Genomic DNA, 25,613 nt, shown 5'->3' on the forward strand with positions numbered 1-25,613 from the left:
TCACCTTCACATCTTCCCTTTAATCTTTAGCCATATGCTCTCAACTAGCTCCTCGTCCTTCCCCAGATGGAGCTCCACCGATTCCAGCATTGACTGATATAGAGAGCAACACCTCCTCCCCCACTACCCTGCCTGTCCTTCCTTAACGAGCTTGTACCAATCTATCCCTACATTCTAGTCATGGGAATCATCCCACCAAGTTTCAGTAATAGCCACTATGTCATAGCATTCTGGTAGCACAGTGGCCCTTAATTCATCCTGTTTGTATCACAGTATCACCAAGGCTGGAAGAGACCTCAAAGATCATCAAGTCCAACTTGTTGCCAAAGACCTCATGCCTAGACCACGGCACCAAGTGCCACGTCCAATCCCCTCTTGAACCCGTGCATTTGCATGGAGGCACTTCAGCTGGGCTGGCCCTGTCACCCTCTTAGGTTCCCTTGATTCCTTGTCACTCCCTTGATTCCCTTGGCGTGCCCCAGTGCTTCATCCTTGTCTTGCCTCAGGGCAACAAGTGGAGAGCTCTTGCTAGCACTCCATCCCTCTGCCTCCGGTGAGCTGACCCAGTGTTTGTCACAGGCAGGCATGATATTAATAACCCTTTCCCCCTTCAAATCTAGTTTAAAGCCCTATCAATGAACCCTGCCAGCTTCTTCCCTAAAATCCATTTTCCCCTGTGGGACAGGTGCATCCCATTGGTGCCTTGTAAACTGAGCTGTGATCATAAAATCCAAACCCCTGTCGATTCACCAGTCCTGGAGCCATGAGTTGACCTGCAGGCTCTTCCTAAATGTTTCCTTGTCCATCGCCAGTGTCAGAGGGATGAAGGAGAGCACAACTTGAGCTCCTGATCCCTTTAGCAGTTGCCCCGAGGTCCTGAAGTCTCTTTTAATTGATTGTGAGCCTCTCATTGCTGCATCATCACCACCTACCTGAAAAAACAGAAGTGGGTAATAGTCTGAAGGACTCACAAGGATGGGAAGTTTACCTACAACATTCTTTACCCGGGCACCAGGGAGACAGCAGAGCTCTCTATGAAGTGGGTTTGGTCTGCATATCAGGCCCTCCGCTCCCCTCAGCAGGGAGTCACCTACAACAATGACCTTTCAATTTTAGTTTTCAGGGTCAGTTTTTATGGCTGCCCTGAGGCCTTGGTGGTACTTGTGGCACATTTGGCCTTTGTGAGCCCTCATCCTTGCTCACAACCAGTTCCTCTTGCAGAGCCTCATACCTGTTGTGCAAGGGCACTGTAAGTGGTGTGCTTCTTAAAGGAGCATGTTTGCTCCATTTGTATCATTTGTTTCATTGGGCAGCTACCTGTTCCCGTTGACCCCGCACATGTGAGTTTCTACTCCTTTACAACAGAATAATAAGAATAAAGCAGTGTTCTGAGTACCAATTAATGAACATAAAATCAGTCGAGTATGTGGCTCATGCTGATTGGGGTAAAGGGATTTTATATGTACTTTTATTCTGTGGCTAGTCTGTCATAAATAGAGGAAAGAACCTATGAATAAGCTAAAGAAGACATTGACATATCTGTGATAGGAAATTAAAAGGAGACATTAAATTTTAAAAAAATAAATAAATAAAAGTCAGGGTTCTAACTGGTTATGAAATATGCCTTGTTAAATGTGAATTTGCCTGACAGTTACTAGTTCTTTGTAAAGTACATTCATGTCCCACGTGTTTATATAAATATCCACACACATTGGTAACATCATTTATATTTTATGCTGTACAGATTTGAATGCCACTTGCATATTCTCAGGTTTTGACTATCCTAGAAAATGTACATATCTTATGTCTTCATTTTTGCTTTTCTTCCTTCCATTTGGAGCTGTACGAAGTCTCTGTAGTCCTGGAAATAATAGAAAGATTCAGTCTTAAGCATTGCAAGAAAACCCTTGTAGGTATATTGTCTGGTCTATAATTAGACTTTTTAAAGACTTACTGTAACCCACATGTGCCAGATGTCTACATATCTTGCCGAGGAGCACCTGCTGACGTGCTTCATCCTAATGAAATGTTCCAAATCCCACCTAGACAGGCTTGTATTTTGTGCTTCTGTAAAGAGCTGGGTTCATTCCTGTTTCAGTAGCGCTGCTGTGATGATAAGGATTTTGTTATCTGACATTAACTGCTTTAACACATCTTCAATTGATTTCTGTTTCCTGAAAGCAAGGTGGGTACATGCAGCCCATCTCAGCTTTGTTTCATGTATTAAAAGTAGGGCTTCCTACTTTAAAACCATCTTGTGCTGTTTGCCATTCATCCATCTGCTTCACCAATTTTTATATATTTATTTTTTTGGGGTGAAATTTTAAGTGTCATGACTTATGAAAAGAAGAAGTCTTGCTATTCTTGGATATATTGTGTTATTTATTTTTATACATCTAAAGCCTAAGTTTAGTTTTCACCCACTTTTCCAAATGAAATGGATCCCCATGCTATTCACCCTACTACACCCTCTTCAACCCCGTATATGCAGTCTACATTATTTTACATACTTGGTATGTGTGCTCAAAAGAATAACTGTGGCTGAATTGAAGCAGAATAAAACTGTGCCTCCCCAAAATGTCATTAATCTAGACAGAATTAAGATAGTATGCTGTTTATGCTGTCAGAGTTATACAAATCAAAGGCCTTCCAGTATGGTCAGTGTATTAAAGCTCATAAGCTAAGAAATTGCTCTTACATTGTGTTGGAAATTGCATTTTATAACTAGCTTTGATTGTATTTCTGTTACACGTGAAAATCCAAGCATGTGAAAGAAGTCAGAAGTAAAACAGTAAAACAGTCTCAGAAAAGTAGCATCTTTCTCTTCTGCAGACCTCCTTTATAAAGTAGTTCCATTGAATCATCATGATGCTTGCTAAAAAGAGAATTTCTTGCATTTTTAAAAGCTCTGAAATACATTTTCATTTTGTAATGCAAAACCTCTCATGTCAGGTGCACCTGCTTGATTTGCATGTCAATTCTGAACAATTCTTGGTTTATGTGACACTTCTGAAATGTCTGTCTGTTTTGTTTTGTTTTTTTTTCTTTTCTTTTTAATTCTCAAGCTCACTATTTGGATAAGATAGTGAAAGGTACTGTATATTTGCTCTTTGATGCCATGCTTATACCTACATGTACTTCTTTTATATGAATATATCGTTACAAACGTACTAGTTTCGTCAAAGGATCTTCTCTTACATACATTGCATGGATTATAGATTTAATTCACTGACTTTCAACTCATCTCAAATGAAAAATTAAATCTTTCTTATACTATATAATGAAGTTTTATCAGTAATTATACATTTATATACAAACTGTGTATATGTATTAGATTGTTTCAACCAAAAACTGAAGATAGCATTCATTTGCTGTTTGGTGCTTTTTCTTTATTAGTCATTGGACCTCTGCCTACAAAACTGCATATTTAGGAAACAAAGCAAAGCAATACTCTTGTCACAGAACAGGTGTCATAAGTTCTTAAGAACAGATTAATTATAGATATGTGTGTGCTTACAGAGGGAGAGATCGATAGTATACCTCAGGCCTTTAAGCTTTTGTTTATCTGAATTTAGAAAATCTATAGGAAATTATGATTTGTATTTTGTGTGAAGCTTGTATGCTCTATGCAACATTTTCAATTAAAAGTTTCAAGGATGCAAAAGCCTAACATGAAACAGCAAATAGTTTTGTATCTTCAGTTATGGTGAAAATTTAATTTAGAAAAATGTTTAAAATATTCCCACCCCTCTTTCCCTGAGTATCTTTCTCTATTCCTTATTTGTGTTTTATTTTCTTTAGAATATGGCAATATTCATGGCAATACCCAGGCTTTCACACAATAGTCTTGAGCATACCCAGTTGACTCTTAAAACACTCTGTTAGCATTGCAATTAAAATGTCAGTCTTCCATGAATTAAACAGAAGAAAGGTCAAACAATAAGCAGCTCTCAGTACATCAGTGAATACTATTAGCAGGTACAGTCCAAAAGAGTAGGAGTAGCAAGACTAATCTGAGCCTGGCATGATGACACAATATCCACAGCCATAGTATCATCATCCTTCCTTAAAAGACATTTTCCTGATTCTCTGCCTTTTGAGAGTTAAGCACCCTTTAAAAGTATTTTTTCCTTTGGGAAGATTTCTAATTTGGAGTGACATGGTAGAAAGGAGTCAATGAGTTCAAAAGTCTTTAGAAGAAAAAATATTGGCTATTATTTCTGAAAGACTGCTCTAAGCTCAACTAAGCTTAACCAAAATGAGTCAGTAGATTAGTTCATAAGGATAGTACTTACATAAAATAAAGCAGTGTTTAGCCAGTTATGTAGGGTTTTTTGGATAAAAGTTTACAGAAAATTGCTGTATCCAAATATATCTGATTTCTAGCCAGCTTCTCATAAGATACTTAGTGCCATATCTGTACTTGCTGCTGTCAGTGTCTTATCACAATCACAGATAAGGAACACCAAAATCTACATATTTATAGCTTTGTCATCCTCATACAGATCATGTTGGCTGCATGCCAGATTTCATCACTAGAAAGTGACAGATACTGTTTTTTTTAATGCAATGTTAGACTGAAAACAATTATCGATTTTTGGATATATTAAATTATTTTAATTGTTTCCCAAATTTTCCCTCCTTGGCCATAAAAGCAGACAAGATAGGATATAAAGGTAACAGCACAAAAGCCTTAGGGAGATTGTCACAAAAAATCACTCTCTGCTATCTGTCTTGAAGCACGTCACTACCGTGTTTTTGTTCAGTCTATCAATGTTTTTATTGTGGTCCTTATGGTATTTCATTTTGTCCGTCCTAAGTAATCAAATACGCACAGCTATTACATTTAGTTGAAAATCCTGTTGGTCCTGTCCCATCCGTATGCGGCCTGAATCCCAATGTTTGTTAGAATAGATGCTAAGCTGCTTCACTATTTCCTGGGCTTTGCTTATTCTGTGAAAAGGAATGTATTTTGGCATAAAGTATAGTCATTAAAACTGGCCTATACTTTGTGCAATTCTTTAACGCACTGTAATTTCACATGAATATACGGCAACTCTGAGACCAGATAAAGTTAACCACCTCTTTTATTACGTGCCTAAAATCACACCTATTTCCCTACTTAATAATTTGGAGGGATTTGCCCATACTAACAGGGAGCTTAAACATTTGTGCACTGCATAGAGCAAATAATGATCTACTCTATGGGCACCGAAAAATGTATCATTTTACACAGCTGTGCACTCTTCTGTTGTTATTTTGCCCCCCTCCCCTCACCCAAAAAAAAAAGTAAAGAAAAAGAAAAAAAACACCCAAACTTCATTTTGTCTGGCCTGCAGGTATTTAGAGGATTGATGCATTTATTCCCTGCCTGTACAGGTAAGTGGTGTCTCAAGTGTCAGGCCAATCAAAGATGCCACTTTGTTAAGAATTACTCCCCAGGTAATGTTGCTGTTTCACTCCATGTGCAATTACAGTATTTGTGCTGTTCTTAAGGCCTGTTCCCAGTAAGTGTCCCTTGTTTGTAGTTTATTTATTTTTTTATATAATTGCAATATTTAAGTCACTTGTTATTTTTTTCTTCTTTGTCTGTTTCAACAGAGGGATGCCCTGGATTGTGCAACAGCAATGGGAGGTGCACGCTGGACCAAAACGGCTGGCACTGCGTCTGCCAGCCAGGATGGAGGGGAGCAGGCTGTGACGTAGCCATGGAAACTCTCTGCACTGACAGTAAGGACAACGAAGGAGGTAAGACATGCAAACTGGATCTTTAGCTCTGGGGAAAACAAGTTAAGGAATGGAGGTTTTACAGTCAGGTGATTAAACAGTACCATGAGAACCATACACACATTCCACTAGCACTTACACCTGTAAGAATATACTGTGATATTCAGTGCTTTTCTGTAGTATGTCAGCAAAGCCTTGCAAGCTGCTTATTGCAGGTGAGATATGTACTTAGAAAATGATGGGTGTCACCTTAGTTTCCTAACAGTGTTGTTTTATACTGGAATAAATTGTAGCCTCGATTCAGTGAACTGTAGTGGAGGGCAAAAGAAAGAAAGGAGTTCCAATTTTCAGTGACCTCACAAGAAAATTCCCAGGAGAAAAAGCCAAAGAGTTTGCATTTTCACCGATGATCCTGTTGCTGGAAACAATTGTTTGACCAATATAGAGAGATCTTAACCTTCCATAATCTGTGAATGCTCAGATAACTAACAGGCTGCTCCCAGAAGTCTTTTTTCTGTTATTTTCTTTCCTGCAGTCTGTCATTCAGGTGACAGGTAACAATCTGCAGCAAGATGCAGGCAGCACTGTTGACTTAAGGAATCAACCTGCAATCGTCATTGTAGGGTAGGGAAGGTAGAGGGGCTGTGACTTTGGAATGACTCCAGAACCACACCAAAAAACCCCACAAAAGCAGGATTAGATGTGAATGCAAATATTAGATCAGCATAATGCTTTTATTGTCTGTCTTTCTTCCCCTTCAATCATCAACTCTTTCTGTTTAACACCTTCAGATTCAGCAGAGATAAGAAACTCCATTAGGGTCTCTCGATGATGATAAAGTCATCTCTGACTTTGTTGTTCAGCTTTAGACTGCATACGCCTTTGCTGGCTGGCTTCTTGCTCTCACATCCTGACTGCAGTTAGGATCTTAGGCATCACAAACTATAAAAACAGCAGAATTGACTTCCTGAGGACAATAATAAACAGTTTGAAAACAGTGCTGCTGTTTATTGCTTTACACATCATTTGATTTGTCATCCTCCTCTGTTACATATTGTTTATTTTGAGTCAGCTTGCACATTTAGGGGTCTAGAGAATCTGAGGCACTCTAGTATATGCAGTCTGAACTATTGTGAAGCTGAATTTCTGCGTGTAGGAAGAGAGCAAGAGGAATGATTAGCCCTAGCATTTCCACACAGAGATGTGCTGTTCAGGACGCTAGGTTCAGATGGGCTGAGGGATTGGGAACATAAAAAAGAAAGAGAAACCTACATGTGTGAAAAGAGATAAAGCAAGGAGGATGAAAAACTATGTTAGAACCTGAACAACTTGCAAGAAAATAAATAGGTGGTGGAGGGGAAAAAATGGGGGGGAAAAGTTGAAAGCCCAGTGATAGACTGAAACAGATTCAATAAGTGTTAACCGTAATAGAAGGATGTGATAGCAGAGGGAGAGTCAAGAGCAGGTAACGGAACAGTGGGAGGAAGCAGCACAGGGTGAACGGGAATGCACTTAAACAGGAAAAAAGAAGATGCTCCTTCAGACTGAAAATATTAATAGCTGTTTGTGAGGAAAAAGGGAGAAGAAATAATTGGAGCAGAAGGGTATAACAGGATGACTTAAAGTTTTTGAAGAAAGAACAAAATTACCAAAAAAAGTCTAGTTTATGTATTTTGTTGCCTTTTTTTTCTCCTCTCAGTTGTCTTTCATTATTTCCTTTATCGAATTCATGCAGCTAGGTATGAGGAAGGGATTGGTGAAACAGTTGGTTTTCCATGATTGACCTGTATAATGCTATTTGCCACTGGTATTTCTCTTTCAGTAGAGAGCATATTTGTGTCAGTTTTTGACTAGTGGCTGAGCAAAAGGGTTAAAATATAGGAATTAAATTAAATGAAAAACTGGAAGCGTACCAAACAAAACTGGGAAAATACAGTCCTCTTTGCCAGAATCCCCCTTGTAAAGAGAAGGAGTGTTTCTTCCCTTTCCAAAAGCACCTGCAATCGGCCCAATTGATCAGCCATTTAAATTCCAGACAGCTACAGGGAACACATAAGGATGGCTCTGCTGCATTTGTTTGTTGTGGGAGATTAGGTTATCTGAGTGCTTACACTGAATGTATACCTTGACTGCAGGTAGTGTGATTTTTATCACACTAGTCTCAGTGGCTACATAATTAATGTTCATTGTTAGCTAATTGATATGTTGTGGCTAATGTTTATGTTTCCTCCTACACTGAATGAAATATATCTCCTATATTAATATGAGTGTAATTCATTAACAGCAGTGCCTGCTGTTCCTTTAGTTCTTATCCCTTTGTGGGACTAACTGTTCAAATTCTGTGAGCATGAGAATCCTGAGGACCTCACTGGGATATTCCCCACAGGAAATGCTAATGAGATCAAGGCATTATGATTATACTTGATCATTTTCCCTTCTAGATATTATTGACATATGATGGGACAGTTATTACTCATCTTCCTTTTAATACAGATTTCTAAGAATCTTGTGGACCATTTCCTTTCTCTGGCAGGATCATTCTTTATTTGTCCATGTGTTTGAGTTGGATAATAAAATACAGAGTTTCCTTGTGAGGGGCTAAAAAGAAGAGAAGAAATGTGCATGCAAGAAACAGACCTTAGGCTGAATTAACCACCTTATGGTTTTGTGGGGTGAGGGGAAGTCGGAGTCATCCCTGAGTGGAATAAAGCTAATTTCTTTACTTGGGAAAAAATGTGTCACTACTATACTTTAACAAAGTGGGCCATATTTTGTCATCACTACAGGACTAAAGAGTAAACACTGTTTAATTTAGGTAGGTCTTTATTGAACAGATTCCTTTGGTAAGTTTGGTTTTTTATTAGCTCCTATCCAGTTATTAAGAGTAGTTACAGCTTTCCACCAGCAGGATTTAAGGGATTATTAATAGTCTTTCATTTCTAAAATGAAACTATAGGCTAGAATACAGCAAAGCATACTCTACTTTTGTAATTGCTTGCATAGGCTAGCATAGCCTGCACCTGATGACATTGTCACAGGGTAGCATAAATTCAGCCTGAAGATTACCTAAACCAGTGCCTCTTCTCTGATAGTGGCAAAGAGCAAATGCTTAGCAAACTAATATATTGGGATAATTGTGAACTTATATTTCCTTTGATGTTTCAGCAGGCTGCTAATTAAAGTAGGAAATTATTGCCGCAGAATGCTTTGAATGTCAGAAGGGTTACTAAGTACAAAGATAACCCAAGCTCAGGAAATATCAGCAGGTCTATACTTGAATTAGGACTGATACAGTCCTAATTAGAACTGGCATTCTCATGTTCTCTGCTTTGTGCTCCAACGCTTCCCATTATTCTTCAGCTTTTTGTTTGCATCTGTGGTTACTGGGGAGTGCTTGATTGATACATCCATAGAACTCATCCATGGTGACTCCACAATTTCTTTCTGAGTGACAGCTCATTTAAAGCCCAGCACTCCCTCCAGCAGGAATGTTGAATTTGAGTACACTATAGGCATGTTTATAGAGATACTGCAGTAGAACATGCAGCAAAGTTAAATTAATTGAATAAATCACAAAATCATAGAATGGGAGGGATTGAAAGGGACCTCTGGAGACCATCTAGTCCAAGATCCCAGCTAAAGCAGGTTTGCACAGATCAGGTTGCACAGCAGGGCCACGTCTGTTCTTGTAGCTTTTCCAACCAACTGCTCTACAGGCAATCATTTCTGGTATCTATAATTGAGTCCATTGATTACAGCCTGTTGTAAAATTGAGCTGCGTGAAGATAACTGAGGTTTGTTAATACCATTTTCTGTCCTTTCCAGTCTCTTGCCTTAATGTGGAACAGTCACAGAAATCATCCTGGTTGGATGGCCAACTTCCTAGCTCGAAAACTCTTTTTCTTCTTATGTAGATACTGATTTCAATTCATAGAGGATTTTAGTTGCCTACATTTATAACTTACTTACCAAGAATATGATTTATCTAGGCCCTTGACCACAATCTCCTTGACACTGGCAGAACTAATGCCCAGAGCTTAATTTGTCCCCCTATTTTTCTTCCTTCTGCAGTTTTTTACATGCAATTTAAATTCCATTCAAAAGAAAACATGCCCACTGATGCACCTTAGTTTGTAGACATCCATAAGTGTGGGAATCCTCTGTCCTGACTCCTCTCATTTAATGTTTTGGGGGTTTTATTAGCCTTTCCAAATAAGCTATCCCATCACCAGACCATGCTGCACTGCAATTCCATGCATTTTGCAATGAAGGGAAAAAGAACGTTACTCGAGACCTTTGCAGCTTTTGAGGAAGGAAACAATAATCTAGTCAATACATCTTATATGTGTAGAAGAACCTCTTGCATCTAGAACAAAAAAAAAATAGCCTTCTGAGACTGATAATGATTGTCCAGCTGGCTGCAGGAGTTTCTATTTTCTTCATCATTTCACTGTCATATTTGAGTGATAGAACTGCTAGAGTGATAAGCCAGTGTTGAGCCAAGACTCATATTTTTCAGGCTAAAAAAAAAATTCATCAATAATTTTGCAAAGCCATTTCAGAAAGGAAATTTTGTTCTGCAATAGAGTACTCAAATTAGTGGTACTAGATAGCTCTAGCCACATAAGTACAGAGAAAGGATGAAAAATGTTTTCTCAAGTTATAAGGAGCCAGATTCATAACCATCCGTCACTCGCCTGGGCAAGTTGCTGATAAACTCCACAGAAAAATAACAAACAGCACAGCCCTGTATCTTGCCTGGTGAAAATGAGATTCTTTCTCTGATTGATGTTAGCAGAGAGGCTTGTAAAAATGCATTTCCAGCTGATTAGTTCAGAAGGTGTCAATCTCATGCAGTTTTATGACCTGCAGACTATACTCCAGATGTACATTTGCTTTTTATAAACTAACAAAGATGAATGACAGAATTTGAGCATTTCTTTGGCAACTGCACAAGATATTGCCTCAGAGACCATATAAAGATATAAAACCCCCCAAAACTATGCTTTTTACCATCAGTACCCCCATCTTTGACACTGATCCAGGCTTCTAGAGTTAAAACCAGCAAGGGAGGTCAGTACTTCATCTAGGAAAGGATTTTGTGTTGTGCAAGAATGAGACTAGAAAATCACGAGAGTCACAGACTGTTTGAGGTTGAAAGGGTCTCTGTAGATCACCTAATCCTACCCATGCTTCAAAGCAATGTCAGCTAGAGCAGGTTTCTCAGGACTGTGTCCAGCTGACTTTTGAATATCTCCAGAGATGGAAACCCTACAATTGCCCTGGGCAACCTATCAGTTCAACAGTAAGAAAAGTTTTATCTGGTGCTTAGACTGAATTTCCTGCATTTTAGTCTATGCCCATTGCCTCACGTCCTTTTGCTGAACGTGACTGAAAGGTGGTCCGATCACTGTCCCTGGAGGTGTTCAAAAAGGGATTGGACGTGGCACTTGAGGCCATGGGTTAGTAGTAATGAAGTGTTGGGTGACAGGTTGGACTTGATGATCTTTGAGGTCTTTTCCAACCTTATTGATTCTATGATTCTATCCTATGTGTATCTGTACACGTTGATGAGTCTTCCACCCTGAGGCTTCTCTTCTCCAGAACAAACAATCTCAGCTCTTTCAGCCTTTCCTCATAGGAGAGATGGGTCATGTTCTTAAATCTCTTTGTGGCCCTTCACTGAGTTGTCTTAAGTATGTCCATGTTTGTCTTGTACTAGAAAGCCCAGTCTGCATGTAGCGCTCCAGGTGTGGCCTCACTGGTACTGAGCAGAGGGGAAGAGTTACCTCCCTTGATCTGCTGGCAACACTCCTAATGCAGCCCAGGATGTCATTAGCATCTTCTTTCCCACAAGGGCACCTTGCTGGCTTGTGTTCAATTTAGTGTCCACCAGGGCTCCCAATGTCTTCTCCACAAAGCTGCCTTGCAGCAAGTTGTCCCCAGCATGTACTGGTGCATGGGATTGTTCCACCTGAAGTTAAGGACTTTGCACTTCAGTTTGCTGAACTGCACAATATTGCCATATTGTCTCAATACTGTGAGATCTATTCATGGCCCTCTGATGTGTCCTCATCCCAAGAAGAAGGCCCTCTGCCGCATCCTTAGCCCAGGAAGAACAATGTTCTTTCTTTTCTCTTAAAAAAGTTTAAACTTTGATATACTTGGTGATGACTTTTTCATCTCTTTTATTTTCCCTAAACTGACTTCAATGTCAGATGAGTTAAATATGAATTTTAGATGTGCAAAAGAATAGAAATCCCAGTCCTTTATATTTTGCCAGTCCTCTAACTGATGCACATAGAACAGCAATCCTTAGAGGAATACCTTTAGAAGATCTTTGTTTACTTAGAGTCTTTCAACATATGATTGAACAAAAATGGATGGTATTTTTCCCTTCAGAAAGAAGTTTAAAGCTAGATTCTTTTGTGAGAGAGGCAGTCATGGGCTTCCTCCGAGTACAGCATTGGTATATTTTTCAGTTTAGTGGAGCAAGCAACCTCCATCTCTAATCTAAATGGAATAATAAAATGTTTGAGCTATTTCAGTCTTGCTGTTCTTTGGAGGGAACAGTTATCAGCTGTGTGATACCGTATTACATTCATCTAGGTATTTTCTGTAGCTGACATTTCCAGGCTCATTTTCCTTATGACTTTACTTACAGCAAATTAGTAGTTATAGATTTGATCTCTTGATTTTAATCTTTCACCAAATTAAATTTCCAGTGATGTGACAGATCTGATGCTCATTATATGTGAATATTTCAGCACTTAAGCATAAAAGCACCCATGTGTTTAAATCTTGTTTATACTGGCCAGCATGCCTCATCAGTTTACTTAGAATCAAATCTAAATGTTAAATATAGATTTTGTTCTCTTACACACTTTCATGCAAACTAGTTGTGGAAATTGCCTTTGCCACTAGCAACAGAATCTTTCTGCCAAGGTATAAAGGAATCCACCTTGATAAATGTTGTGAAATATTTAAAGCTACTTGCAGCATAGATACGATAAAAAACTTCAGGAAAACAGCCGTGTGGGAGTTGCTCGTTTCTTTTCTCTAGGAAGCCAAATAACCTTTGTTAAAAGCTACTTAGACCCACCTAGAGTGTTTAATATTTATCAGTTAACAGTGTATACAGAGCCTGAGTGCCTTCATTTTCTGGTTTGTTCAACATAATTTTAGAAAAGTGTTGCATAAACAGATTTAATTTATACACAGTACTGAATGCATTCAGCTTGCATGGTTTTCCATGGGAGTTTAAGAACTCAGTGGAAACAAACTCTCTTTCCTTAATTGAAAGTGAATTAATTAAAAAAATGATGTAGTATGACAGAATACTAATAATTAAGATTTAATCTCTCTGCCGTCTGGGTCATTCATATGCAAAGGGTCAGAAGGAAGAGTTTGTTCATTTGTGTGTATTTCTGCCAACAGATGGACTAGTTGACTGTATGGATCCTGACTGCTGTTTGCAGAGTTCTTGCCAAAACCAGCCTTATTGTCGTGGACTACCTGATCCCCAAGATATAATCAGCCAAAGCCAACAGTCGCCATCGCAGCAAGCTGCCAAAGCATTTTATGACCGTATCAGTTTTCTCATTGGAGCAGAGAGCACTCATGTCATACCTGGAGAAAGTCCTTTTAATAAGAGGTGAGCATGACTCATCATTTACTCATTAGTATGAAACTGAAGAGTATGTGAAATTCACCTTTAGAAGAAGATCCACTGTGACAGTAAGGGTTACAGTGTGGACTTTCAACAGAGGCTTTTGATGTAAATATATCAAATTGCTTATTTTGTTTCATTTCCTTCAAAATTCAAATTGCCAGTGCCAGCAAGTTACAGAGATATTTGCCATGCTTAGTACCTGTATTCTAACAAGGCACTTGATTAATGATTAAATAAATCTTTATTTAACCAGTTGATTTGGGCTAGCTCGGTTGGAAAGAGATCAAAGCAATGAAAACACTTCAGAAGGAAAAGCTGCACTTTTTAAACTGAGCTCACAAAATAATATAAATTATGAATTAATGTAATAGAACTGTTAAGCTCACGGCGGTATAATTGCATAAGCTATGTGACTGGTGCTGTAATGACGTGAAAATAAACCAGTAACAGGAAGCAGGTGTCTGGGATCTCACGGAGTGAAGGAAGATGATTTACACTAGAACTACTGCGTTTGCAGTAATTTAACAGCATTAATGTGTTTGGGCACAGCAGTTGATTAAAAGTTGTTACACAAATGTTCCTTATTGCTCTTTTAGATTTTGTACTTCATAGTCCCCGCAGCTTTACAGATTGCTTTGATACTAATTGAAAAGTATGTTCTTCAGGAGTCTGCCAGAGATACGACTTAGAGTGGGAACATTGAGAGTTTATAAGTTCTTAGAATTCTTCAGTGAATTTCTGGTCTTAGTTACTCAGTATAAACAAAATGAACTGAAGTAAATTCAACAACATTGAAACAAAATGACCGTCTGTGGATTTTGAGGTATTTGTTTATACAGTGTGAATTATATAAACTTGTAAAAGTGTTTGAGTCTCAGGAATGCTTTTTTTAATGCTAGTTGATACTCTGTAGAAACAAACTTGTAATTTGATCCTGCATCTTTTTCACAGTCTTGCATCTGTCATAAGGGGCCAAGTGTTAACCGCTGATGGAACACCACTCATTGGAGTCAATGTCTCCTTTCTGCACTATCCAGACTATGGATATACAATCACTCGCCAAGATGGAATGTAAGTTCCCTTTGAAGCACTTCTAAGTCATAAAGACAGCGAAGCCGTTACTGAAGAGCTGTTTGTAACTATAAGACCATAATAAAATAACGGAAACAAAAGACACTGGAAAAGGAGCTGACCAAAGCTCTGCTTTTTACTTTCTTCAAATGTTAAACATACTGACTGTATACTTTAGAAGGAGAAGGGCTTGCTTAATTTAAACACAGCATCCTAAACACTCCATTCTCTTGATGCAGTATTATGTACTGTAATTTAATTGATTTCTCCATTGTTCCCAGTAGAGCCGTTCTGCCTTCAGAGCAGAATGAAGAATGAAAGAATCAATATGTAAAGTGGAGGCTATGGATAGCTTTGGGAATTTGCTGACTAGTTAGCTCCGTTGTCTTTTGTTTTTTCTAGGTTTGACTTGGTAGCAAATGGTGGTGCCTCTCTGACACTGGTGTTTGAGCGATCACCATTCCTGACACAGTATCACACAGTATGGATTCCCTGGAATGTCTTTTATGTCATGGATACCCTGGTCATGAAGAAGGAAGAGAATGACATTCCTAGTTGCGATCTAAGTGGATTTGTAAGGCCAAACCCTGTTATTGTGTCTTCACCTTTATCCACCTTCTTTAGAATTTCTGCTGAAGATAGTCCTATCATCCCTGAGACACAGGTAAGGCATGTTTCAAATAAGTAACATTTTATCACAGGCTACTACTAAGAAACCTTAATGAAAAGAGTACCAATTGCTGTTTAAAAATAATTCTAAATGCCAAGAATTTGCAATGAGATTCTTTTCTGACCAATTTTTGCATTCTATGGGGTGTTTTTTTTTTAAATTAATCTGAAAAAAAGAAGTCAAGCAAACTTAGTGTATAGTAGAGTCTTGTTTTGTATTTGTCGGCATCGTTTAGTTTACAGAATGTCTTCAGTAATCAGGCACCACGCTATCAAAACTGAGACAATGTAGTACATCTGACTTTTTTGACTGCCCTCTTGTTAGAAGTGCACATCTGGATGTTAGGAAGAAGTTCTATACAGAGAGAGTGATTGCCCATTGGAATGGGCTGCCCGGGGAGGTGGTGGAGTCATCATCATTGGAGGTGTTCAGGGGGAGACTTGATGGGGTGCTTGGTGCCATGGTTTAGTTGATTAGGTGGTGTTGGATTGGTTGGTAGGTTGGACGTGATGATCTTGAAGGTCTCTTCCAACCTGGTCTATTCTATTCTATCCTATCAGAAACTGAAAATGAAAGGTGGTTTTCTGCTATGTCTGAAAGACCCATACCCTTCAACCGATCTGCTTAGTCTTAATAAATGGCATGACACTCAGGTTTTGATAAACTCTCTAACAAGAGCATGGGCTTACAAGCCAGTGTGCTAACATGCTTCCTCAGAACTTGCAATTCTGAAAGTAAGAATTAACATCAAAACCTTGCCTTAAACAAACTTGTGCCTAGAATGTTTTTTCATTGTCATAGATGTATTAAATTCCTCCATCTCAAATATCTAGGCTTCCTTGACTCGTGCAGTTCAAGAACCAATACATTATTGATTTCTGAAAAGATTTTCCTAGTGCAACATCACTCCTTCTGCCTCCCTCTTTCTCTCCCTCTCCCTTTCCTCGCTCCCCTACCTTCACAAAGCTGTAATTACATAGGGCATTCTTTTTTTCTCATTCAGCAAGAAATGTCCTTGTCTCTTCAAGGGAAACATTGAAAATTTGTTCAAATGTTTTCATGCAGAGCTTTTAAGAAGAGATCAAAATCATTAAGCCATTCATGCTAGGAGCAAGTTTAAAGCAAAGATGTAAGGAAAGTACAACTGAACAGTCATACAAATCTAGACTGTGCTAGAAAATTATTACTTTTATCCTCACTATCATTTCCGTGCCTTTGATAGTTCCAAGTCAATTAAAAGAAAGTCTTTCCAAAACACAGGCCGCTGAAAAACAGCTCTGATTTACTTGTTTTGGCAACGGATGATAGATGCAGTTCCTAAAGTGATGGAACATGGCTTAGATAGATAGGATATAAATCAAGAAAAAAGTAATAGTAGAAGAGTGTCAGAGAATACATATTTTAAAAAAACACTTGTAGTGTCTAGGTAAGCAAGTCGTTTCATGAGCAATAGGACTAATGAAGTCTGGTTTCCTACTAATTCCTTGTCAGAGCTGAGGGATGGGCTCGCCACTAGTGGAGTGACAGATGCTTTCTATTCCCAAAGTGGCACAGAAAGGCAATAAGGGACAGAAACATGAATTGTAAAACCAAAAATAAACTCCTTTAATGAAGATAATAACAATAACATTAAATATATACAAAACCAATATAGAACCCAGCCCCCTGATGGCAATTGTCACCATGACCACTGATGCTGTGCGCTGGTGAAGTCCCAGACTAGACTCAGCAGCAGATGGGAACTGAATTCAGGATCTGGATTCTAGAACTGGATTCAGGAACACATGGATTCAGATTGAAAGCAGAATGGACAGAGTCCTCCTCAGAGGATGGCAATTGGAGATGAGAGCTTAACCCTTGTGACCACTCAGAGTTATGCTGCATACAATGTATATGGAACAGAATTCTTTGTTGGTCTGTTTAGGGTCACCTGTCCTGACTTGCTCCTCCCAACAGGTGCAAACTTCTACTTCACAACAGCCTGATGTAATGTGATACACAAGATTTAACAGTGATTTGTTGTTTGTGGGGTTTTTTAATAGGAGCTAGTGCAAGAGCCTTTGTGCATACCAATCCTTAAGTAGTAACTATAAACATTCAGGGGTAACACTTCTAGAAGCAGACACTGTCTGCAAAATATGCCATTAACTTCAGAGAGTGGTGTTGCTTTAGAAGACACTGAGCTAAAAAGTGTAATCACTGAACAGAATTAGTTTTCTTTTAGCTCAAACCACAACATTCCTACGGGTTGTTGTGACTCCAGCTATCTGCCATACCCAGTGCTTCTTCCACTGACTGCATTCAGCCTTTTCCTCTTGAGAGTATCAACTTGCCAGCTTCTTCCCTACCTAAACCCCTTCTTTTGTAAACTCTGAAGGAGCTGAATTATGGTTCAAGATTTAGACATTTCTACTATTATTTTAAATGTGTTTGAAATCGTGTTCTGGGGCACGGGGGGATCTGACAGGCAGAACTGTTGGGTCAATTTGACTTCCCTGGAAAACCATCCAGAAGGGCAGATCATATTCTCAGCAGATTCTAAGCTGTTGGTATTGAGGAGTCATTTACAACAAAGTAAAAATAGTACTGTCACTATGTATGCAAAAATCTGCTTTGGTTACTGTGTGAAAAAACCTACCAAGGAATATTTTCTTCTATATTCTTTGCTTGCACACCTAATTCCCTGGTTTGGCAAACAGAAGCTGCTTGTGATGTTCCTCATTAGGGTCAGATTCCCATCAGAGATCCATAATTATCAGCAGTCTGTCTCCCAGAAAATTCCCTACTCTGATAAAAGATGCCCCAAACCAGATTCCATTCAAAATTGTCTGTTCAGCTCTGGAGGAACCGCGATAGATCATTTCATTAAAACGGGGCAATGCCAGTTTGGAGTGGGGGGGACTGGATGAAGGCACAGAGAAAGAAACCATTCCCCAGGGTTCACTCCATCACTATTAGTCAACCCTGTTCATGTGGTGTGACAGCACTCATTGTCACGTGCTATAGGAGAAAATAATGTGCTGCTGTAATCGTCATCCCTTGAAGCGCTTCATCATCCCTTGGAGGTAATGTTTCCAAAAGGGTGTGCTTAATGGCTTATGAATCCCAAATTGATCAGAGGGGGAATTAAAAGTCTACCGAAGAAGCAGCACAAAAGAAAACTGAAAAATGAAGGCAAGCAAGGGAAAAGAACAAATGTGGTGGGTAAAGGGGTGATCACAGACCCAACAGATCATTACTCAAGAGGAATGATAATAAACAACCCGTTCACTAAATGTGGACTACTTAGGCATGACTTTATTTTTAATTGCAAGTTAACACACTCTGGCTAGACTTAACTAGATGATATTAATCAGTGTGGAACAAGATGGTAAACTGCATGCAGATGAGGGAGATTAGGTTAAACTGGAGCTGCTTTTATGCCTGTTAAGTAATATTGTCGCTGGGTTTTTTCAATACAATAAATATCTACGTGGCACATATCGCAGTGTGATCTGGTAGAAACCCACGAGTCACAAGGAGCAATTCTGAAATTGAGATTTTGCATCCTTCCTTTTGTTAAACACTCTTATGTAACACTGCAAGATGCCTTCTGCAGGTCCTGAGGAGCTTGTTTCTGTCATCTCAAGTGTGTGGGATAATAAGGATTGAAAAGTTTGGCTCCAAATTACATATCCATGGTTGCCCACTTCTTTTATTTTTTTATGCTCCCTTGAGTCACTCTCACTACTGGCAATGCCAGCAGAATAATACTGAGAATACCCCTTCAGGGTAAAATAAGGGCCTCTGAAACTCAATAAAAAAGATTGTTTGGAACTTCAGCACGGCCAGATTTTCAGCAACTATACCTGTTTTATCATTTAGACAGTGTAATAGGATGTCTGGATATTCCATTATTACATGGATGTTGCATCCTAGTTTCGCTTAGCTAAAAATCTCCAGAACTTCAAGTTTGTACTGAAAAAGTAATGGAGGCAAAAAGTCTTAGAGGCAAATGTCTCCATGAATATGTCCCTGTTTTCCAGCGTATTTTTTGGCTTTTTCCTCTTTTGCTTTGTGTTTGAAACTTCATGTACACCTTTTGATTTATTCTTCTACTGACACATTTCTCGTTTTCTACACATGTATGGCTCTTTCCTGCCCCTCCTGTTTGTGGCATCTCAGCAATGTTGCAAGTCCAGAAATGTGAACGTTTTTTCCCCCCCTTTTCATTTCATTTTGATTGATATTGTTAGCTCAAGTTTATTTCTTTGTGTGTTCGCTTAGGTGCCTTGATTCTAGAGGTAGTCCTCTTTTTTAAAAGAAAAGCATTTTTCTTGAAATGAGCAGTTTCAGTTTCTACTTAGGAAGTATAATTTTTGTCCTACTTGGTCTCAAGGCGTGCCAATAGATACCTGTATCTAAAACCACCATCTTTACCCCTCTCAGACCAAGGAGATGTTACATTTTCAGGCAGCAGCTCAGCTCAGCTCTACTTCTCAGAAAATAACCTTTTTCTGGAGGACTCATGTTTGCACTCACTTGTGAAATTTGTTCTCATGTCCTCTGTGGAAGTTGGTTGTTTTGCCACAGCAATACAGCAGACATTTTTCCCTGTAACTGAGTTAAAATCCTTACTCAGCATTCTTTGTACTATGAGGGCGTGTCACTTGAACTGTATTCTGTTTTGGAGCAGGAAAACATTCCAAAGCCTGGACAGGTTTAGTCACAAGAGATGAGGAGACCTGCACAGTTTATTGTGATACAGTCACCAGATTGAACTCTCAGGACAGCAAATTCTGTGAAAATTGAGGTGACCCTTATCTCAGTCCCCTAGGTTATGTATTTCATAGCTGTCCTTCCAAGAAGCTTGATCAGTAAAATGTCAACTGATAGAATTTGGTGGCTGAGCTGTAAGGCAGTTCCCTTAGGGTATTAGCCTTTCTGAAGGTACTTTGATACTGTATCTGGAAAAGTTAAAGTACAGACAAGCGTGGTTGTGTTGGCAATTCCTGATGTGACTTCACCCAGTAACTTTCCCACTTGTTTTATAGTTGATGTGTTGTTTTGGCTCCCACAAGATGCTGTCTACTGTGCTGATGATTCAACTTTACAGATGAACATTAAACTGTTTAATTCTCTTCATAATGCTTGATGCTGGGAGAGAGACTGAGATGTATAACCTTACTTCTACATTTCTTAAGTTCTCAATAAAATATGGTAATGTGGAGGATATTTTATGGAAAGAAGGGGGTTTTAAGTCAGGTTTTCAGCAGGTATTTGAGGCTTCTGTAGAAACTAATAGGAGTTCAGGGTTTGTTTTAAACCTGACTGAGAGCTGCATGAGTGTCCTAGTTTCTGATTTGATAGTAATCGAAATACACAGTGGAATTTCCTGGAAATTGAATCTTCAAGGTGTCCTCTTTATTGCCTGCTATCTCAGCCAAGAGTACTGGAAGACCACCTAAGTGTTTAACGCTGGTCTTCCGGAGTTGCAATTGCAAAAGCAGCAATGGTTGTTAACAGGAGACCAGTGAAGTTCATTAAATTGTGTCCTAGTGTAAGCCTATCACTTCTTTTTCTCCTCTCTCTTACAGAGACCTCCATCTGTTAGTCTGGTTTTAATGTGCACTGTATGAGAATCCTGCTGATGTCTTAAGGGAAAAAAAAAATGTTGTTCCTTGGTTGGTTTTGGTTTTCCCTCAGAGTGTTAGAAAAGGATTATGTTCACAATCACCTCTCTAGAGAAAGGGGATTTTGTCTGTGTAGCAAAGATTTGCTTGTTCTCTGGCTTAGCTACTGTGAATGTATTGGACTGAGGGAGAGCAGACTAGATTTACAAACAGAAGGGAAGTGTGTTAGGTTCTTGAAACATTCAAGGATTGAGAATTTTTAAATCCAAATTTAATTTGTCTAATATCTTCAAATTCCTTCTTTACTTCCTACAACTGTCTTATATATATATGATATGTACATAGTCACGTGTTCCAGACAATGATACCATCTCTGAATTATTGTTACTGTTACTGGGAGGGAGATAGGTATAATTAATATCATCTAAATCTGTCTGTACAACCCAGCAAAAATCTACCATAGAGGATGCTGTGGCATCTGTTGCCCTCCTCAAGATCATAAACCGCATTATTTCACCCTGCTCAACACTTGATTGCAGTCTCAAGCCTAATATTTGTGACAATGCTCTCCCTGAAGTCTGCTTAATTAGTTTCTAGTCTTCAGACTTTAGCACTAAGGGACAGGAAAGTAAAAGAAAGCATTCCAAATTTGCTTCCCCAAGAGTGTTCCTTTGATACCACCAAGGTTCTGGTCTTGTGCTCCAGTGTCCTATGCCCTCTCCCACCAGAGAAATATTATCTTTATAAATGTGTCTAGATACATTTTGTTCCAATAAGATAGGATCCTTAGTTACTATTCACCTGAAGTGCTGGCTCTCAGTGGTTATGTCCTTACTGAGGTATGAAATAGTATAGGCTGTCTTTATCCACATTACAAGAAACTGTCCATCCACCTACAAAAAGCTCCCCAGCTCAGAGGAAAAGACAAGGTAGAAGGAGGAGGAACCTTTTAAAAATAAAATTGAGTGATTGCACCTCTCTAAAATGAGAAACAGGTGAGCTGATGTTTGAGTAATGAATATTGGTCAGGAAATATGGAAAGACTTTCCCTGAGGCATCCTACTTATCTGTCTTTGAAATAAATGGAAGAATGCTCTAGTTTAAAGTATTTACCATCCACAGGTAATGCAAATAATAAAGCACTTTAAAGTCCTTCCTGCTCCTACAGGAGCAATTATACTTTCCAACCCAGATCTGAAGCTTTACAGTGCTTACAGGCTCTACTGCCATTGTTTTCTATCCATATGTGGGATATGGGTGGGAGCCTAAGGAGAGACAGCTTTTGCTTAGATGAAAGATACTTTTTTGCCTCATTTGGAAAAAGCAGTTGGGAATGTGTTCCCTCTCCCGCATGCTTCCTTCTTCCACACCCCACCCCCCAGATGTTGTTATTTATTTATGTATTTTTTACATTACTGAATGAAGACCAGATTTAGACAATAGTTCCCAACTGATTGTTACATAGTCATGTCTGGCCTCCTTTCATGATAGCTGCATTGTTCCTCTAAATTTCAAAGTCATTCCAAACTGTATTCTTTTCTTACCGATGCCTAGGTCCTTCATGAAGAAACGACAATACCAGGAACTGATTTGAAGTTATCTTACTTAAGCTCCAGGGCTGCAGGATACAAATCTGTGCTGAAGATCACCATGACCCAATCTGTTATACCATTTAATTTAATGAAGGTTCATCTTATGGTGGCAGTGGTAGGAAGACTTTTTCAAAAGTGGTTCCCTGCGTCCCCAAACCTGTCTTACACTTTCATATGGGATAAAACTGATGCATACAACCAGAGAGTCTATGGATTATCTGAAGCTGTTGGTACGTATGTTAATGGAAGGGGTTTTGCATGTTGTCTGATATCCATTAATTAGAATATGTTTAGTGGAATAAAATGAGAAATAACACTGAGTGTTGAAATATATTAGGAAATACTAATCTAGACTTTGAACTGTAAGAAAAAGAATACTTACAAAGGCAGAGGAAACCGCAACCATTTTTCTCTTATAGTTCTTCCCCATGAAGTAGCCCTCAGCCTAATAATAACAGTCCGATACTTAGTCTGTACACTCCTTATACTTCAGAGCACAACAGCATTCTGATGGACTTCACCAAATGGCTTTCTTCTGTTCCTGTCCTGATCAACTTACTTTTAGTAACCACAAAATAAGTTTAATAACCCACGATTGCATTTTAAAGGATTTGGGAATTCTCTTTAGTATTTTCAATACATCTAAGGAGGCTCTAGTGATTTTTATGTAGCCTGGGAGAGAAGAACATATGTGTAGGAAATCACATTTTTTAAACTCTTTTGAATTATATCCTATGCTTAATGAGGAAATTTACTGTTCATTCAGTGTCTGTAGGTTATGAATATGAGTCTTGCCTGGATCTAACCCTCTGGGAAAAGCGGACGGCTATTTTGCAGGGTTACGAACTGGATGCCTCCAACATGGGTGGCTGGACATTGGATAAACATCATGTATTAGATGTTCAGAATGGTAAGCAGTTGATTTTATTCTTGCTGATGTTAATATTGCACTGCCCTGCACTGCAAGTATCTCATTCTAACTTTTCAAGGTTTTTGCTTTGTTATTTTAAAAAAAGAATTATGGAGTGCTTTGCATATAGTAAATGCTTTGCACTTTACAGTGTATGTCATGTTTCTTCATCCTGTAAATACATAAGTGTTAAGAATTTCATCTAACAAGTGTCAGCCTTTGTTAAGGCTTGCTTCCCCCCCAAAAAAGACCAAACACACAACTAACCCAAACATGTTGAAACTGTTTTTAACAATTGAGCCATGCTAAGGAGACTATTTCCAAAGCTTTGTATGTGTCAGCACTGTTACTGGGATTAACTGTTTGTTAACAGCCTCTTGAACATGGTTTTCAATTTCAGTTTTCACAGTGAGTGAAAATTAAACAGCAGTAAGAGACATTGCTGCCAAATTGTCACTCCCGGTATTAACTCCCTTATTTATACAGGAGTTGTTTCTCTTCATGTCGTGATATCATCATGCCCAGCACAGCTGCTTGTGTGGGTGCCATGGGTGTCATCTCTTCTGGAGGACAAGCACTCGTTTACATTCCTACCACTTAAATCCTTCTGTCAGGTGATTCCTCCACAGGATGCTGTGGTCTGCTCAGCACACCTCAACAGGTGACAAATGATGCCACTGTAAGGCAGCAAGGGCAGCTCTGCCCCTTGTTTCAGGACAAAGCCCAGTTGCTATTGAGTGAGTCTTCCTTAATTTCAGTGAAAAGATGAGGAATGATACACACTATTATAAGAACCGTGCCTTGGCACCAAGGTAAATTTGTCCAGTCTGCTACTCAGCAACTGTTTGGAGGGTGCCATGCTAAGGAAACCACAGCTGGGCAGTGGAAAGGAGGAAATTTGGAAGAATTTGCTGGAAACAAGTAAGAGAAATAAAATAAGCAGAGTCACCTGGCTTAAGGTAGAAGTTTATCACAGTGGATTTTTATGCAAAATTGGTACCCAGAAGTAATTCAGCAGGAAGAATGTCACTTCTGCAGCACCTGGTGTCCCTGGGAGGACTCACACTAGTACAATGAGCTTGGTTTGTGTGTTACACTAATCACCACCTGTAAGCACCGAATCAAGGGGAAAGATGTCTTTGTACTCAATTTCAAATGTACACAAAAAATCCCCACACCACCTGCAAATTATTGAAAGGTAATCCATCCAGAAATATAAAGAGCTGTAGTTATAGGTGTGTGTGTATATCTATATATATCAAAGATTCTCTTCACAATGTAAATTAATGGTGGCTTTAAACATTGTTCATTTGACAAGTAATGACTTTTCAAAGAGACATGTAGCTAATTGAGGGAGGTTGTGGAGTTGTCTTCTCTGGAGATTGCTAAACCCACCTGGATGCATTCCTGTGCGGACTGCCCTAGGTGATCCTGCTTTTGGCAGGGAAGTTTGACTCGATCTCTGGATGTCCCTCCCAACCTCTAACATTCTTTGATTCTGTGAATGTGGAAAGCTGTTACGGCAATGTGGATGAGCTGAAGAAATATTCAGAAGAGAGTACAGAGAGTATTTGTACAGACATCTAGAACTACTGCAGTAAATAGTCTAATGTACATCTTTTAGTCAGTGATAATAGGGGAGAAATGTGAAGGCCCAATTTGTCAAGGTAATGACAGAATAAATCAGGTGCAATAGTGCGCTGTGCTGACTTGTAGAATTCCTCTGATGGAAATTATAGAACTCAACTATTTCAGGCAAAATTATGGTGCCATGATTGTCATAAATGATGTAATCATAGAAGAGGGGATTTCTTATACTGTTAATGCATTCTGGCTTTAACTATTCATGAAAAATACGTTCTCTGTCTTTTGATTTAGATTACTTATTTAGATTGCTTGCCATTAGGTTTCCATAAACCACTTTCATTCTTCCTGATTTTATCATGTATATTGGTTTTATATTTATAATCTGCTCAATTTTGAAACATTAAAAAGTAGCAAAGACACCTAAAACATTTAAAGAGGAAACCAACATATTTTTTCCTCATATCTTCAAATATAAAGAGTGCATTATGAGTGTGAGGAGAGAAAGAGGAATACAACTTAAATTTCTTCTAAGCATCTCACAAGAGAAATGTATCCCTCGGTTGCAAGCTGCCTTTTAACCTCTGAGTGCGCAATCAATAGAACAGGTATCACTCTGAAGTACAAAGTAACGTGCTTTACATAGATTATACCGCAGAGAGACATATTGTGGCTTACAAGTATAACCCTAATAGCTGACCATTTGTAGAGCACGCCTCATCGGATTCATTGAGCGATCTACATAACGAGGGGCTCAGCAACATTTTAACACACT

At 38.9% G+C, this 25,613-nt stretch overlaps 1 protein-coding gene across 1 annotated transcript in view; it reads left to right on the plus strand.

Annotated features, from left to right (window-relative positions):
• The window catches only part of TENM3 (teneurin transmembrane protein 3), a 481,887-nt gene that overhangs the window by 410,583 nt on the left and 45,691 nt on the right, over nt 1-25,613 (plus strand). The window contains exons 15-21 of the mRNA XM_054166328.1: nt 3,066-3,092; nt 5,602-5,748; nt 13,165-13,381; nt 14,351-14,470; nt 14,873-15,134; nt 22,307-22,574; nt 23,111-23,254. Coding sequence (XP_054022303.1) covers nt 3,066-3,092; nt 5,602-5,748; nt 13,165-13,381; nt 14,351-14,470; nt 14,873-15,134; nt 22,307-22,574; nt 23,111-23,254 — 1,185 coding nt within the window. The remainder of the gene's footprint in view (nt 1-3,065; nt 3,093-5,601; nt 5,749-13,164; nt 13,382-14,350; nt 14,471-14,872; nt 15,135-22,306; nt 22,575-23,110; nt 23,255-25,613) is intronic.

The sequence above is a fragment of the Dryobates pubescens genome, chromosome 1 (assembly GCF_014839835.1).
Source record: "Dryobates pubescens isolate bDryPub1 chromosome 1, bDryPub1.pri, whole genome shotgun sequence".
Classification (NCBI taxonomy): Eukaryota; Metazoa; Chordata; class Aves; order Piciformes; family Picidae; genus Dryobates; species Dryobates pubescens.